Below are 18970 nucleotides of genomic sequence, written 5' to 3'. Positions count from 1 at the left end.
TGTTAATATTTAACTTTGCTTTAAGTACATTAGCAATTTTATGTTAATTTAAGGCATAATAATTATTGTAAATTGAATAATTCCTTAACCTTGAATGATCTTTGGAACAATATTAATTGCCAATTAAAATGACTGTACATGAAGAAGATTCATACAAATTATTGCGCTTGAAAAGACAATATTGATGCAAGCTTCATCGTAAGTTTTTACTCAAGAGAGTTAATTTCATCAATGTATGTTAACCCTTTTCACTCGCAGCGGCATCCAAATGAAAAGGGTTAAGTTGTCCCACATTTGACATCTTTTGTGTTGAATGAAGAATAATCATTTGTTAAATTTTGCTCAAATTGGTAATTAAATTAAAACAAGTTAGATTTTTCTGGGTTCAAATTCTATTGGATGTTGTAGTTAGTACCTTTGGAAAAATCCATGTTTTTTAAATCATCATTCTCGAAATGAAATATAAAAACATCTGAAATGAAGCCCAAGCTGGGCTTCAGAAGCTATATTTATATTCCAAAATCGATTTTTCTCGATCTATTACCATGGCTCCACTAATTGTCGGTAATGTGCGCTCTTTTGATTATCCAATAAAGCGAAAACAAGACAGGGAGTTGTTCGCCGCCAGCAATTAACCCACGGCGAGTGTACTTCGTCTGCATATATGAATTAATTAAACATTGGCGCGATGATGCTGATCGAAGCTGCTCCAAGAGAAGCTTCAAAGTTCTTTTGATTAAATTATAACTATTCGACTTGTATTGTTGAATGTGATGATACAATTACTGAGGCATCCGATGGATTTATTGTGTTTTTTTCTGTATGTACATTACAAAGTTGCGCGCGGTACATCGACTCGTAATGACTGTGGATGATATGGTAATATCCTCATGGACGAATGAGGAAGGAATCTATGATCAAAACAATGTTATTAAATATTTTTAGTAATGATTTGAACTAACAGAAAATGCTCAAGTAAATTGAAAGATATTTTAACTCAATAAATTTATCTATGTGGCGGGAATAGCACTCAGTAGCGTTCTCGATTCACACGCTGGAGGAATTCGGTTCGAATCTCCAGCTATACCAGAATTAAAAATACAAAAATATTAAAGTAGGTTAAGAATTGTTAATTTGTAGAATACAAGAAAAAAATGTATTAGAAGTAAGAAGGAATAAAGAAGTTAATTTAGAAGATGAGAAGAACATATTGAGAATCAAGAAGAAGAATGAACATTGAGTGGAATTGAAGAAAGACAATTGAATGGAAGATTAGGATATAAGAAGGGATAGTATATATATATGATGAATGTATAAGAAATGTATATGTAAGAATTGTATAGAATATGATGAAAAATAATATGAATAAAGTAGGTGGCTTAAAATGCTGTAAAGCGGAGGCCAATAAAAAAAGAAAGGAAAAAATATTTATACATTCTATATAAATACATCCCATACCACTAATTTAATTGAAAATGTATTAGATGATCTTGAACTTGAAGAACACTTAAAAACAAAGTGTACAAACTCAACACCTTGGAATCCTCAATTCATAATTTTCAAATAATTTATTACAAATACTTTGTAAAAATTAGAAGTTTGCTATGCAGAGGACAAGTGGATAACAAAAATTTGACTTAAGAGTAAAGATAAAAAAAATGTGACAAAAAGATTTCTAGAAGCCTTTTTGATCATCACAAACCCTTTTAATTACAAAGTAACAAGTTAAAGATCGTAGTTTTACATATGATCATACCGACAATTAAAAAACTATAAAAAATATACGACTACGATTTCCATAATACACATAGTAAAATGGGACAACATTGTCATACTGCCACAAACATTGTCATACTGCCACAAGTGATTAAAAAATTATACGCGCAATTTAAAAGAAATAAACTTAAAACAATGTTTTAATAAGTTTTTTCTTCAAAATATAAAAAAAAATCAAAACTTCACGGTTTGAAAAATCATTTGTATTTACATCCAATGATCATATTATCTTTTTCCTCCGTTGCACATCGTAGAAACGTAATGACTAATGATTTTCTTCAATGATAAATGACTAAGATTTAATAAAGGCATAATTCCTTATTGTATAAAAATTATGTGACTGTTAAAATATCAATTAAAACAATCGTGTAAAATAGTTGTCAATAAACTGTAAAAGAGTTATAATGAAAATAACTGGCTTCGATATTTTTATTGCCCAATAATAAATTGGTTAGCATTTGTAATCTCACGATTTTACAAACAGTTTACAACAGCAATTATTTTTGTAAGAGTGAACAATTAATCTATATAATTTCGCAAAGTTCGGTACGGTTGTAAGCAGATGGAAACAACATTTTTAATTGAGGGTATAGAAGGAAGATATTCAGCAGATTGAGTAAGTAGAAGACCACCGAGTTGGTGAACATAATTATTTTTGCAAAACCAAATAATTGATTTCTGTAAGTCGGATACGGTTTAAGGTTGAGATACAAAGCATATTCACCAATCATAGAAAGTAATAATAGCAGAACGTAAAGAAAAATAGTAAAACTATAAATCAAGCCAAAAAAATTAAATGGACACTTTATTGAAAAATAGATTAATAAGAAGCAAGGGCTTGTATTTAGAATCACCTGATACCCAAATATTCTGTTGATCTAATTGAGATACATCAAAAATCAATTTTGTTATGTTATCTACCATGGTGGGACGTTTTCCTAAGAAGGTGTGTTCCTCCTGAGCCATTTGTAAACAAGTTAGCCATTACAAACAAGAATTGTAGCACATAAACGGTAGTACAACTGGAAGACATTTAGTTATAGAGCAACAAACCGACATAATGACCACTGGTTCAGGGAGAAAGTGTTTGCGAGTTACGCAAACCGATTGATAGCTGTGGGCGGAAACTAATTCATCCTGCGGTTTTGACTCCTAACAAGGCGAGGCTGGAGAGACTCAACATGAAGAACACAAACACATTAAACCTAGAATTATCAACACCAAAGTGGGTAACAGATCGTGTTAAAACAAATCAATAACAAAAGCAAATTTTGATTTTTATTCTGATTTCATCCTCAGGACTCAAAAATCCTTAAGTAACTCGTGAGACGACTATCTGTCCAACTTGACGGATGAACTGTTCGTTAAAGAAAATACACCGTAATAGATCTCCGCCTGAGGCCCGAATCACTTCATCACTCCGACTTAAGTTAGAGTCTTCTTTTAAATGTAACGCGTGGGTATATGATATTCGCAACGAATAAGTCTGACCTTTGCGAGCTGGTCGGATTAGGAATGAGACCTATTGATTTGCTTGGGAAATAACGTAGAAGGAAATGTAGTAAGTAATTGGATATAGGTTAATCCTTATTTTTAAGAATGAGAAACGTAAAGAAATTTGAATGAGTAACTCACAAAACAATTTAGACAAAGTCGAACCAGACTCCAAGTTCTCTTGTAATTACACATTTTATGTTATGTAATTTTTATATTAATTATCTGGATCATTGTCAAACGAAGACATAAATCATCTTCGTGAATAAAAAAATGAAATAAATAAATTAACAGTGACATTAGGAATACTGACCATATACATCAAAACCCTTTATAATGTGAACATGTAATTCCCCAATATGCCAATTATCAATATTCTTCAATTAAAAGCACTTACTATAAAGATAAAAAATAGATTCATTTTATAAGAACTGTACTCCAACTCTACTGGACCTACAATATTTTATAGGGGGAAGTTCCTTGACGCCGGACGGCACCTAATGCCGGACACTCTATTTAACACAAATTATTTAAGCGAGTATAAATCTTTTTATATCAAATTACAAGTGAAAGGGGCGCGAGGGGTACACAGGTGCAGGATCACGCGCCAAGACTCATCTATGACGCACACGGCCACGGCGGGAGCAACCCTTTGTTGTTTTAGGCGCAAAATACGGCGTCACCTAAATATCAATGAAAGTAATTCTAGTTTATTTTTGCATTTATATTTTAGTGGCATTCAAAAATAAAAGTAGTACTGGATTGTTATCCGTAAAATTGTAGAATATTATCAGATATTTTAAACAATTTTAGTAAGTACCACTGAATGAACAAACATGGCTGTCCCTTCGCTCCGCACAGTAAACATATTGATATTTCTTGTGAGAATTTATGTAAATTATTTTATTTATTTAATTTTGTTCTGTATGAATGCTAAGAGTCACTACATACTCCTATTTTTTGTATTTCCTAACCAAAGAATGAAAATCTTATGAGGAATGCTCCAACTGAGAGCATCGGTGTGGCCCAGCCAAGAGGGTGGATAAATAGTGATTTTTTTGCAATATCTAAGAATATTCGTCAAACACACATGTGCAGACACTCCAAAGTGTGGAGATGGTTACCTATGCGTTCATTACTGGTTATTTTGAAATGTCCGGTACTGGGTGCCACTTTGTAAAATCATATTTCTTGTTACCAAAGTTTGATTGATAGTACTAATTATTTTTTCGCAAAGGTTGCGTTTTTGTTAATTTAGTTTGATTTCTGACTTTGTTATCTAACATAAATCATAATTTAATAAACATTTCGTAAAATATTTTTTGATTTATTTATAAATAACCTTAGGTGTCCGGCACTCGGGGGCTTCTACCTACTTATACATGGAATCCCTATCTATTATTAATTCAATCAGAAACCATCTTTTACTAATTCAATCAAAATCAGAAGACTTTACTCTTCATTTTGCAAAAGCAATTATAAATGCTAATTCATACATTATCTATATGTGAAAATAAATGATAATCGACTAATAATTAATGAGTTGAGAAACTATTTAAAGATGATTAAACTGATTCTGATAGAACAGCACTAAAATATAATTAAACTCTGGAGAAGGTAGAAATATTAAAATTATGATGTAAATAGATTTTCAAATTAAGCAATTACGCAAATTATAATGCATTAAATAACGAATAAAGTTATGAAATAAATAGCTATGATAATTAATTTTACATATAAAATGTGTGAAGTTATAATCTTGCCAACAAGATATGTTTTATACATTTCGCAAAAAATCTAGTGCTTTTTCTAACACAAACCATATCTTTACGTATTAATTCAATATTACGTAAGCTAATTATCTAAAAATCTGAATCAATTATAAAGAAAAACATGAAACTGGCAAAAATAATTCAATAACTGTCACTTAATACATTCACACGTTGTTCATAACTAATGACATCAATAAATCAATAATAACAAGCACGTATGAGAAATTATAAATTCAAATTACAACAGTATTGACACTGCTCAGGCAACTGAACGGACAACACTATTAGACAGGTGGCTGGGAAAGGTAAAATATAGAAAATATATATATATATATATATATATTTAAGATGTCATATTATGGTACAATTTTTATTCAAAACATATTAAAGGTCCTACGCGATATTTAACCTATATGATCCTAGAGTGTAGGACATAAACTGTTTTCCTTTAGATTGCGACTTATGAGTAGAGGGAGTCAATAAAGGGTTTCTCAAATATTACATATATATTAATCGACTAGATTAAATAATATGTTTCAAAAAATTCTACAAATGATATAAAAATGAAAATACTTTTAGCGTGCTTGGGCAAATTTGCTATTTTCAAGTGCTCTTTTAGATGCCAAGTCATCAACTTTCGTATGGTCCACCTAAAAATAAAAACTGTACGAATAATCTTGTTTGATTGCTATCACGTTATTTCTCCTGTAGCAAAACAATATCAATCTCTTCAAATGTATATCCTTTCCTTTATCAAAGAGTATTTCACCAATGCTTCCGCCAGCGCTTCGCCTAAACTACTTACGTTCCGCCAACTAATAACTCCTCGAAGCGCTTTCGGACAAGATATAATGTATGCATGACACATCTCCTAACATTAAATATAATAATTATTAATTATGTCCAGTTGTTTAAACAATGACTCGCTTCGCACCTTCTTTTCTAAAAAGACGAACAAAAAACCGGTCCAATGTCGCACTGGTTTGGACGTGTTTGATGTTCTGAAGAAACGCGACGATAATGGACACTGGGTCTTCACACGATATGGGACGAATTTGTTGTCTTAATTCTGGGAAACTGATTTAAAGTTTAATATTAATATTGATTTCATATTTTATATAGCGACAAAAGTTTCAATAGATAGCAATATGTTTCCAAATGAATATAGCCCTGATCCGGCATTGCTGGATCAAAAAATATTCGACCTATTATAGAAAATATACTATTGGGACAACTATTTGGGTTGCAATCTGTATAACCGACTTATTGTTCGGACGTATTTTTGTTTAATTATATTGGCCATGAAGGTGACAACCTTCAATACATTAAGCTTTACACGGAATGGTTGCTACCCCTGGTAGAGGGGGTAGCGGAGTGTTTTAATTAAACTAGTTGTTCACTTCAAAATGTTAAGTCCGCGCAACAACATGTAAAATAAATAACCAATAAATATACCTTCTTTCATTATAACTTAGTAATAAATCAGTGATTGTAATAAGAACTGCAACAAATACATAATATACAAACAAATCAGTGTTTAATACAGTCCACAGCTACAAGGGTTAAATTATAACCCAACAACCTGAATTATTGAAGGAGAGTTTTAATAACTCCTAAAATACGTAACACAAAATACACATATATTGAGTCAAATTATCACAACAGCTAATAGGAATCTTAAGTTCAAATTGCTGTTCAAAAGTAACTGTGGACAACATCGTGGATACGTTTCTTACTGCGGACAACCTGATGACCAATTCGAGATATACTTCTAGTACAAAATCTTGTACTAAATAAAATAATGTTTATGAACATGTTTATAATGATAAAATGTTACATTTATTTTAAAACCCAATTATTTAAGTATTGTTTTTTTTTCATGTGGATACAAAAAAATTCAGTATAGATCTCATAAAATTCAATGATGTAACATCAGTTCCATAATTATCATACAAATTTTAACGGAACACATCTCTATCATGTTCATTTTTGTAAATTACACAATTAACTTCTCAAATTTACAATAAAAATATAAATTGCCTTAATGCGAATATCCAAATTTTCCTCAATTCTACCTGGATGAAATGTCCTCCCATGTGATATATTCAAAGCACTATAAATATCAATTTTCTTTTTATGTCTGGGAGCACATTCAGAACTCTCTCGACGACTTTAAAATGCGTTTTACGATGGGAATTATGAGCGAAGATGACCAAACGACAACAAAAAATCAATGATCGTAAATGCTCGATGATGGATATTTGGAGTGATATCGGCAAATATTGACATGTTTGTTTTTGGAGCTGCTCAATTAGGTGAAAAAATTAATGATAGGATTGCTGATAATGGGAACATGATGAAAATTAAACCAGTAAATTTGATTTTTAGTTTACTAGTGGTTTGACCATGCCTTGATGAAGAAAAACTACTATTGGCATTAATATTTTGTTAATATTTCCTCTAATCCAATAATTAATTTTATATTATTTATACCCCAGCAAAAAAGAAAATATAGGACACCGTTTCATCCAAATTACGGAAACGCGTTCCGCATTTAAAAATCAAATTTATATGCGGTTTATGATGAGCAACCGGATTGTAAAATATGCTAATGCGTTATGACTGTAAGAATATGAAATAACTATCATAAACTATATTACTTTCTACTAAGTGTAATATAAGTCATTAGATAACTAACTGTTAAAAATACATTAAATAAAAATGTTCCGTAAAACAATGCACAGTGTGATAATAAGATTATTCTATTGGATGAAAATGCGTCAATCATCTTGATCTCCATTTTTATATGAATCCATTAATAAGCTAAATTCTCTAAATTAATATTAATATTTCTGAAGCGTGCGCTGATATAAAAATAATGAAATAATTATTGTGTACATTAAAAAATAATTACTCGCAAATAATTATATATTTATTAAGTGACCTTTAACTTTTAAAAACGTTTTTTACATCCATCTAATGACGGCAGCGCACAACATATGAATCAACAGATGGATATCAGGAAACATTCGATTAAGTATGAATAATTTCAGTAAATGAATCGATATTGTGTCAGATATGTCAAAGTGAACCGAAATAAAATCATGTCACTGAAAGATTCAAAGCAAATAAGATTCCAACTGGCTGCTGCCAATGGACTGCCGATGACTTTTATTGATCTGTTGATCTATTCCGCAGAATCGGTAATAAAAAACAAATTGCAAAACAAAAATCCCTTGAGAACTTGACGAGAGATAAACATTAAAAAAAGTCCCAAAACTGTAACTAATGGACACTACATACGATAATTTTTATTCCAAATTGGATTACCTTGTACCGATCATTTGATTGTTGTTAAGGCATTTAATGTAATCAAATGTTTTTCGAACCAACGTTGTATGTCGGCGTCTGACTTTTTCTCGACGTATAATTTCCGAAAATTAATGAGAATACGTGCTCGCACCATGGTAACTAATTAACCTTCGCGTTGATTTTTAAATAAAATGTTATTTATTAGCTAAAATAATGATCTCTTGGTAATAATGATGAATGTACTGTAATTTGTGAAATATTGAAGCTGATTAAAAATTTTAGAGTTGAAAAAACTGAGTACGCAACCGTATGTCAATGACATCGAATGATTTTAGAAATTGGTAAATAATCGTAAAGCCGCAGTCGAAACGATGCCGAGATTGCTTTTTATTACTGCGATATAAAAAACCGGTGTCGTATTGGATTTAAAAGCAATATTATTAGTCGATTATTAAAAGGTGTGACAAAATAAAGACGCGGAAGAAATATTTAGATAAAAAATATTTGATACCAAAGAATAATGTAATATTTAAATTCAGCAAAAATGATAATTAATAGTGATAAAAAATATGTATGTAAAATAATCATAATGTATAAAAATCAGAGAATTAGAATTAAAATGAATTGAAGTAAAGAGTTTAGAAGATGAAATGAGAAGTATAGTAGAAGAAGTAAAAAGTGTTTAGAAGAAGAAATGAGAAGATAGTAAAAGAAGAAGAATGAAGATAAGAAGTATAGAAAGAATAGGATTATAAGAAGAAGAAGATAATATGAAATTGAAGATTGTATAGGATATATGATTATATAGAATAATGTAGGTGGCTAAATGCTCGAGTAAGCGAGGCCAATAAAAATATAATATATTTAAAAAAATAAAAACGTTAACTGTTACAAGATCTACTACTTACTGACTGTTCAAAAATGCATGCATCGCATAAATCATCCTTGTGGGCCATGTCATATCGCTTGATTTTGAATATGTATAGGAACAGAAACAAGGACAACTTGAGAAATTGATGTCCATACAGTATAAAAACAATTTTTGTCATATGTGGTCATATTAATTTAGAAATGTGAACAAACAGCACTCATTTTTTCACTAATTTATTAAATAATATTATAAACTTATTAAATAATAATTTAAAATTAAAATATGATTATCCAAAATAGCATTATGTGTCCTCTTCCAACTTGTTTTTATTACTAAATGCACAAGCCATACGAATTGTAGTCGACTGAAAACTTCTGAAGGTCAATTTGGTGAGTCATGCAATATCAAATAGGAATGATAAGGAATAGGGTCCAGTTGAAAAATGATGTAACTAGAGGATAAAATAATATTTTTTGATAGAAAACGGTTTGTTAAAAAATGTTTTAAATTATTATAATTGAATATATCTATACATATATATATATACACACATACACCCTCAAGTAAATACATACTTACATATATACATATATGTACACACCTATACATATATATGCATATATATACACACATAAATGTATATATATATATATATATATATATATATAGAGAGAGAGAGAGAGAGAGAGAGAATTTTGTGATATGAGTGGAACAAACATTAAATGTTAAATATGAACAATACAATACTCAGATTTTTAACACATACTTTATTTACTAATTACAGACGTTTCGAGACCATGGTATGTCTCATCTTCAGTGTAATTTCAAAAACAGTTACTTATATACTACACATTCTTTAATATTTTATTTAAAATACATTTAATTTTTGATATACAAAGAACACGAACTATTCCTTGCAATGCTTGACTCAGTACTAAAAAACATGTGACACATACAGAAATATTCTAAACAAATCTTAAGTGTGTGTTAAAAATGTGAGTGTTGTATTGTTCATATTTAACATTATATATATATATATATATAATATATATAATAAATAATAGTGCAAATGATCACTTACTCGCATTCGCCTGGTCTGTCGCAATTTCCATGAACTGGATGGCATCCTGCTTTGCATACCGCTGAAAAAAAAATAACAAGCATTGAAAACATTCAGATTCCACTTTTTATTATTTATACAATAATCCTTTAAAGTTTTTGTTTCTAGCAAAAAAACTGAGCCAAAATCATCAATACAAATTTATAATTAAAATTATATATAGTTCACAATATAAGATATCTTTATAATGTACTGACAAATTTCTCTATACTTCTTGATAATCTTCATTTACATCTACCATCTATTAAAAACCTTTCTCCTAATATCATTTAATTCTATCGACTTAAATTATTTCGCATCATCCTTTCTCCATTTATCAAACTCACCTATTTCACAATTCGTCCCTTGCCATCCTGGCAGGCAGACCTTATCGCCGAGCGAATCGCAGGTGTAGTGGCCGAATTTGTCGTCACGGGGTCGGCAAAACTTCGTACAGGTTGCGTTGTAGTAATTCCTATCGCATTGTACCCGAACCCTGAGAACGAAATAACAGACATTTGTTTAAATTAAAATGCTTTCTATTTGGTAATGTCAATATCAGATAATATCAAGGTTGATTGAAAATGTCTTGGTTTGTTTTACAAATGCATATGCATATATTTTGATGTTAGAATTGATATGAATATTATTTTTTTCATGTTTAGGAAACGTTGTGGTAGTGAATAGATGTCAATATTTGATATCGGGTAATATTTTTTTTAATATCATAAATTGAATGTAAACGTCGACAAAAATTCAATAATAAGTATTAGATTGTTCTATTAGATTGCGAGTGCAAATGTGGTCATGGTATATAAATATTATATGATAATTTAAATTTAATGTATATGAATATTTGGTTTTGTATTTTATATTTAAATTTTTCGTATAGAACCGATAATCAGAGCAAAATTAATTTATTTTTTAAATCGCAAAATCTTGGTTCTTAATTAATAATTTGATAGACGTCTGATTTTTTTTATTATATAAGTTGTTAAGTTTAATTAAGTTTATCATTTATATATGAAGATTTTCAAGCGACGAATTGCTTAAATTAGCCAGTGAACTAAATTTTAATTGTTATTAGGTAATCTGTGATCAATTTGAATCTTCCTAAATATTTGATATCTGATAATACATTTTTAATATGATAAATCGAGTGTAAACTTCGACAAAAATTCAATAATAAGTATTAGATTGTTATGTTAGATTGCGAGTACAAATGTGTTCATGGTAATTATTATATGATCATTTAAATTTAATGTATATGAATATTTGGATTTGTATTTTATATATAAAATTTTTTTGTATAGAAATGAAAATAAGAGTTTAATAACAAGCAAAATTAATTTAATTTGTAAATCACAAAATTTTAGTACTTAATAATTTGATAGACGACTGATATTTTATATTATATAAGTCGTTAAGATTAATTAGGTTAATTATTAATATAAATACCATTTATATACGATATGCAGATTTTCATGCGAAGAATTACTTGAATAAGCCAATAAAGTAAATTTCAATTGTTAATATGTAACCTGTGATCAATTTGAATTTTCCTAAATTATTTTCCTAAGCTTTTCGACATAACAAATGACTTAACAATAAATACACAAATTTATTGATAATTATTATCAAAATATTTCATTTACACATTACAAAATTATTATTGGTAATTATTTGGGAAGTGTAATTAACACAGACATATTATCAATTATATAATGTAGATGAAAATCAATGTATAATTTATAATAATTTCACTTATTGCAATTAGATTATTATCATCAAATTTATATTGAAGATTTAGCAAACTTCATTATTTTATTATTTATTTATATAAATAATTTCATATTCAAATCAGTCCTGGTACTCTAAACAAGGTAATTTTTAATTAAATAGATTTTTGATAACATGTTCTTTGATAAATATATAAATTCATAACCTATATTAGGATAGCAATGCAAAGTTATCTGTAAATCTTTAGATAGACGACATTCTGCTTAGAATAACTATCAAATGTTTAAAACAAAATTTAAATATAAATTACATTGAATTATTTAACAATGCTCTGTTAAAAAAATACGTACTATAAGTAATAATTTCGTGCTTTGGTTGTTAGTTGTTAACATTTAAGAAATTTTTTAGATTAAAATCTTCACCAATATGAGGTAATAAAAATATTTCTAGAAGATTAAGTTTTGTTATCTAAATCAATTTAACTTTAATTTTCTGCTATTTGAGTAAAACAGATAAAGTTGACAAGATAAAAGGATAAAAAGATGGTATTTACCTGTACGTAAGTCGCACTCTCCTATCACCTGCCAAATCTCTTCTCTGTTCGGATCGAGATTCCCATTCGAGCGTGCTCCAAGTGCTGGATGGGTCTATAATTCCACTGTAAGTTGCTTCTTCGATTAAATGTTCGGTTTCTGAAATTAAAAAGTCACAAATTAATTTACTCCAAATAAACAAATGATATTTTTATTTCAATAAAATAAAAATAAAAATTCAATTTTATATTCTAAATCTACCACATACATATATCTGCGTGTGTACATATGATCCAAGTATCAAATTCAGTCTAACTACAAAATTTAATTAAAACGAAAAGTCATTTGTTTATTTTTAGCAATCAAAATATTCGCAAACTAATGTTTATACTTATGACTCATATTGCATTATGTTATTTCAGGTGCTCAAGCGATAACATATAATTCAAAATAATTGTGCAAATTAAATTCGATTACGTATCTTTCTAATGAACATGAAAATAATAAACAATACACATTTTATCAAAAAGTTCTAATTGAAAATGCGAATATTAACATTATCGACCTGATATATGTTGATAAATTTTGAGGAATTAATTTCAACAAACAATACTATCATCAAGCTTGCATGTTGTTTTGTAAAAGTGATAATAAAAATATTTAAAAATTCCATGATATCAAAAGAAAAAAAAAACGAATGTTTTATTATGGTTTATGAGAAAAATGTATACTCTATAAAGTGTTGATTGGAAGAGATAGATACCTTGATAATAGATAAATATAGGTATAAAATATAATATAGGTATAAATAAAATTTTAATTTTTTAGATATTATTAAGTTGCATGCTCAGCCTTCATACTTCAAAGTTCAGCAAGATGGAGTACCAAAACAAACGGCGCATTAAATTTATTTTCCATCAAAAACCGAAATGTCTGAATGTTGCACGTTGTATAATGATAGATGATATGTAGCAAAATAAATGATTCGTGTACTTAAAGCATTCTAATGTAAGTTCAAACGAGCTCTGGTAACAACAAACTCAGTCGGTTCAGACATTAACGATAATTAAATGTTAAAACAAGTACCTCAGCCTCAGCCTCAGTCTTGGCCTCTTAGCGGTGCCGTGATGTGTGAAATGTAACATTGGTTTCTTATTTACAATTAGTTTAAATATTTTAATGCGTATATGGAGGAAGCCGGGGTGAAGCTAATTTATACACCAATTTTCTTAATTTTATCATTGTATAATTTTTTCTAAACTTACAGTTTGACTAGCTGTCCATTGTAAAAGGACACATGTCCATTGTAAAAGGACATGTGTAAAAGTTATTATAAAATAAAAATATAATAATAAATACTTCATCATTACATCTTTGTCATTTAATCTCTTTGTTTGGAAAAAAATAACTGTGCACTTATTTAGCATCTACAAATATCTATAGTGTAAATTGTACACTTTAATTTAAACCAATAGATTCACCAAATATTCTTATATGCAAAAAGTTGTATTCGAATAATTTACTTTTAGATGTACTATATTTCAAACCAGGTCAAACCATTAGTATATTTTTTATTTCTTTTTTGATATTTCCAACAAAATTTGTGTAACTAAAAATATTTTTTAATTATTTTTATTTTTCTTAATGCAACATTTGAATAATTGAAGAGAAGATGGCAAATTCTGTTGCACTATGCAACCAAAAATATATTATTTATACTAAAAATGTCTTTTTAAACTACCAACAACAAACCAGTTTAGCAAAATCTAGTATAGACAATCAATCTAAGTCATAGCAAAAATATACCATTCTTCAAAACTTATTATATAATTAATATTAAATGTTATAATTTGCGTAATTTAAAGAAAACTAGTGAATATTTATAGCATTCCGGCAATACAAAATTAATTATACAATTAATATTAAATCACGCATTTGTTTATCAAGATTCAGATAATTATAAATTATGCAACTAAATACCAATAAAATACTATTTAATATCGTTCCTATAAATCAAATACTTAATAAATTGAACTGCAAAATTTAGAGCATTCAGAAATAAACACTGAGATGATATGAAACTTGTGAGATCAAACAAATAAATATCTCTACTAATTTGCATTAAATCATAACATTTCCTAATAAAATATGACAAAATAGTATATAGTAAAACAAAGACTAAACGTCCTTCATCCTTGTCAAAAAAAGATGATAAATTAATATTTATTTTTTCTGATTTTCACATTTTCAATTAAAACTTATCGATACAATTTTTCATCATTTTTTTATTTTATCATTTATTAAAAAAATACGTAATCAAATTTAATTTGCAGAATTATTGTGAATTATTTATTATCACTGGAGCAACCTGAAAAAACAATGCAATACCAGAAAAATATACATAGTTTTGTGAATATTTTGATTGCTAAACATATGCAAATAACCTTCATTAATTAAATTTGATACAAAAATTAATCGGCATCTATTATATATTTCTTTTTAAAAAGAATCGGATATCAATGACCCCGTTTTCCCCTAACACGCATTTCGTTTCGCGATATAAAACTTTGATGATTAAAATAACTCACCGGGGTATGTAGCGTTGTAAAAATCCAGTGCCTGCAGTACCAGTGTAAATTGCCTCTGAAACAAAATGATTTTATTATATTACAATTATTGTACTATAAAGTAATAATGTACATTACTCCATCCGAAGATGTTTAAAAGCTTTATGACTAAATCTGGCGGATGATACAACAATGTTAGAAGCGTAAATCTGGATAATGTACCGCATAAAATAATTTACGACTATTTTATTAACTAGTCCATAAATGATTTGAAATCGAACTATATATAAAATAGTTATTGAATATTTTATTAATTCTCTTGCGGTTAAAAAAATTATAAAAAATTACATATATACTGAATCATAAACCAGCTTAAAATATGGGAGAATGTAATTAATTACAAAAAAAAAAATGAAATGTTATATGAAATGAAATCTTCATTCATATTATAAAAATTATTTCATTCACAACTCCTAAAATATTTCTCCCGCTTTTTGGCGGTCATTAAATACACTTCTACACAACAATTTTGTTCTCATGCAATTTTTAGTTTGCTGAATAATATATAATGAAAAACCCCCATTGGAGTCCTAGCTGACCAACGTAATGTTGTTCTGTTACAAATTAAACCACTTGTTACTATTTACACGTCAATTTGTAAAACGGACGCTCGCACACGTGTTTAGTAGCGCCTTAGGGCTAAAAGAGCGCATGCAACGGCCGGTGGAAGCTTTGGTCAGGTCAGAATTGTAAGCTTTAGGAAGGTCGCTGGTGAACTTTTGCAAAAATAATTTGATATTCAAATATAAAGATTAATATGAAAAAATTATTAGGTTAACTTAAGCTATTGACTATTTTATTTATAAGCTTTTAATTCTTTTAGACGCTTTTGAATATTTTATTGCGACCATTATTCTATTTAATACATAATTTTCAATAAAATACAGGGTGTTCCAGAACTAAACTAGGGGGCGTCCATTAATCACGTGAGAGATTTTTTAAGGGTTTTTGGATCCCCCCTCCCCTTTGCTAATATTCAAAACTAACCCCCCTCCCCCACCAAACATCACGTGTATTTTTAGCTACGTGAAAAAACTGTAAAATTTTTGATTTTTTTTTGAAAATGATAGATTTTTTTAAAGAAATCAGTTAAAAAATAAATACACGTAATATCTTACTACACCCCTCCTTCCCCCACGTGATATTTTGTGAGTTTTTGCCAAACCCCCCGCCCCCTAAAAATCTCACGTGATTAATGGACGCCCCCCTAGCAAGAACGTGTTATTTTCATGATATTATTTTTACTGGATTCTATTTATTATTAAATTAACAAGTATTTTATTATTTTACAATCCTGATTAAACAGATTTTAGTACATTTTGTTTAAAAAAATGCATCTCAAAGTCAACTGATTTAAAAAAGTTTCAATTTATTTCAATTCATTCATTTAAATTCATTCATTTAAGGAATGGGGCTTTAGAATTAACAAAAAGTAAGTGACTAGTCTACAAAACTTCTCTAATTGTGTAAAAAATGTTACCATTAATTTAAATGATTAAACAATATCAAAGAGTATGTACATTATATATGTAATCGTGCCAATATTTTCTTATAGCAGATTTTTTAATTTTTTCGACAATTTTCATAAAAATTTTTTGACTGTAGATACCATAAACATATAGATCATACTAAAATATTTTGGTCCTATGACAAGTCGTTTAAATTTAAAAAATCGTCAAAGTTTGCAAAACTTAGTGTCATTTTTTGGCGTTTGTCAAAATTATAACTTTTATCGACGTTTGCTCAAAAACCTCTGAACCGATTTCAAAAATTTAAAAGCCAATCGATGTATTTTGATGAGTATTTTCTTTTCTCAGTTTTGTGCAGCGATCGGCCGAGCCATTTCTTTGTAATTTGGTAAAAACTGTTAAACTTTTCGTCCACATTTAAGCTCATACTACCGAATCGATTTTAAAAAATCAAAAACTGTTCGAACAGTATTATTTGGGAATGATACTGATTAGTTTTAGGTGAAAATCTATCGAATCGTTTTCTTGCAATTAACTGTTGAAACAAAAATCAAGCCGATTTTAATGGAACTTTTTTTGGCGATATATATCATGGTCTTGTAGAACTTACTGAAATATTACGGCCTTACAACAAGTAGTAATTTCAAAAAACTATGATAGTTTTAGAAAATGAATAGTTTCTTTGACGTTTGTTAAAATAAAAATTAGACGATTTACTTGGTATAACGATAGAGTACTTGGTCTTAATGAACATACTAAACCATTAAAGTCATACGGAAAATGGTTCAATAATAAAAATTGAAAATTTGCTTTTAGAAAATACACCGAGTTAACGTGTTCGTTCGTTTTCAATTATGTGTAATACATCCACTCGGAATACTTTTTATCGCTCATAAGTTAATTTATTTTTTATTGATTAAGTCGATTATTTACACATATGGGGAAGTTCATGTAACTTGTCTCAGGGCAAAATACCAATAACAACTAGTTTCTTATCATTCTTATGAAATCACCTACAGATATATAGAATATAGTTGGATGGAAATTATAAAAATATTAAAAAATATGAATCAGAATAAATATTCTGCAACTAAAAGAAGTTATTACTGAATAGAAAGTTCGTGTTAAATTTGGATACAATATTTATTCCGCTCATATAAAATAAATGATAAGTAAGTGACATAGAAAAATTCCTAGCTCCCTTTCTTATTCTATTTTTCTCTCAATCTTTTCATCTGTTGATACAGAATTCACACAGATCTCGTCTCCCAACGGTCGAACAAACGTTAAAGCAGTCTACTCGTCCAGCGAATGAATTACATTACAACATATAGATCCATATAAGATATAATATCATAGATGAAAAAGTATGACATATAATTGAATATTAAAGTTATTACTGGAAGGTCCCAATCATTATAAAAAAATATTTATATAAAAAACTGTTATATATATATATATATATATATATATATATATATATATATAGAATTTTATGATATGAGTGGAACGAATATTAATTGTTTAATATGAACAAAACAGCACTCAGATTTGTTTAACACAACTTTATTTTATGATTACAGACGTTTCGAGACCATGGTGTGTCTCATCTTCAGTGTAATTTCAAAAAACAGTTACTTATATACTACACATTCTTTAATAATTTATTTAAATTTCATTTAATTTTTGATATACAAAAAACACCAACTATTCCTTGCAATGCTTGGCACAGTACTAAAGAAACATATAACACTTACAGAAATATTCTAAACAAATTTGAAGTACTTATCTAGATGGAGACAGAATGGGTATCATTATAATGTAAACAAAAGGAGTGCTATCGCATACAAAAATCGATAAAAATGAAAAAACAAATTAATTTATTGAAAAGAATAAGATAAATGAAAAAATTTATAAATTATTAATGATGTTTATATAAGTGTCATGTAAAATATTTGTGTCGGTTCTTAGATTTATGCTACTGTTAGTCCGAACTATTAACATTGATTCTGCCATGCTCCGTTTAAATAAGTCTTTCTCATGGAATAAAATTTGGGGATTGTCAAAATCAAACTTATGGTTGTTGATATTAGCATGATCCACAAGTGTACTTTTAAATTTTTTGTTATCTATTTTTTCACATTGTAATTCATGTTGCCTGAGTCTATATATATATATATATATATATATATATATATATATATATATATATATATATATATATACCCCCCGTCCCGGATTAGCATGACTTAAAAATTAAAGTAGTTAAATGACTAA

The 18970-nt window shown here is 28.3% G+C and overlaps 1 protein-coding gene across 1 annotated transcript in view; it reads right to left on the bottom strand.

Annotated features, from left to right (window-relative positions):
- LOC113373663 (protein jagged-1b) overlaps positions 1-18970 on the bottom strand; it is a 363880-nt gene that overhangs the window by 252719 nt on the left and 92191 nt on the right. The window contains exons 3-6 of the mRNA XM_026613946.1: positions 15186-15240; positions 12618-12756; positions 10672-10820; positions 10307-10367 (exon numbers count right to left, since the gene is read on the bottom strand). Of these exons, the coding sequence (XP_026469731.1) occupies positions 10307-10367; positions 10672-10820; positions 12618-12756; positions 15186-15240 (404 nt within the window). The remainder of the gene's footprint in view (positions 1-10306; positions 10368-10671; positions 10821-12617; positions 12757-15185; positions 15241-18970) is intronic.

Source organism: Ctenocephalides felis, unplaced genomic scaffold (genome assembly GCF_003426905.1).
Source record: "Ctenocephalides felis isolate EL2017-DRISC unplaced genomic scaffold, ASM342690v1 CF-g0.4_SCAFFOLD_01604, whole genome shotgun sequence".
NCBI classification, from domain to species: Eukaryota; Metazoa; Arthropoda; class Insecta; order Siphonaptera; family Pulicidae; genus Ctenocephalides; species Ctenocephalides felis.
Note: the sequence above shows the minus strand (reverse complement) of the source record. Positions and strands in the feature narration are given on the sequence as shown.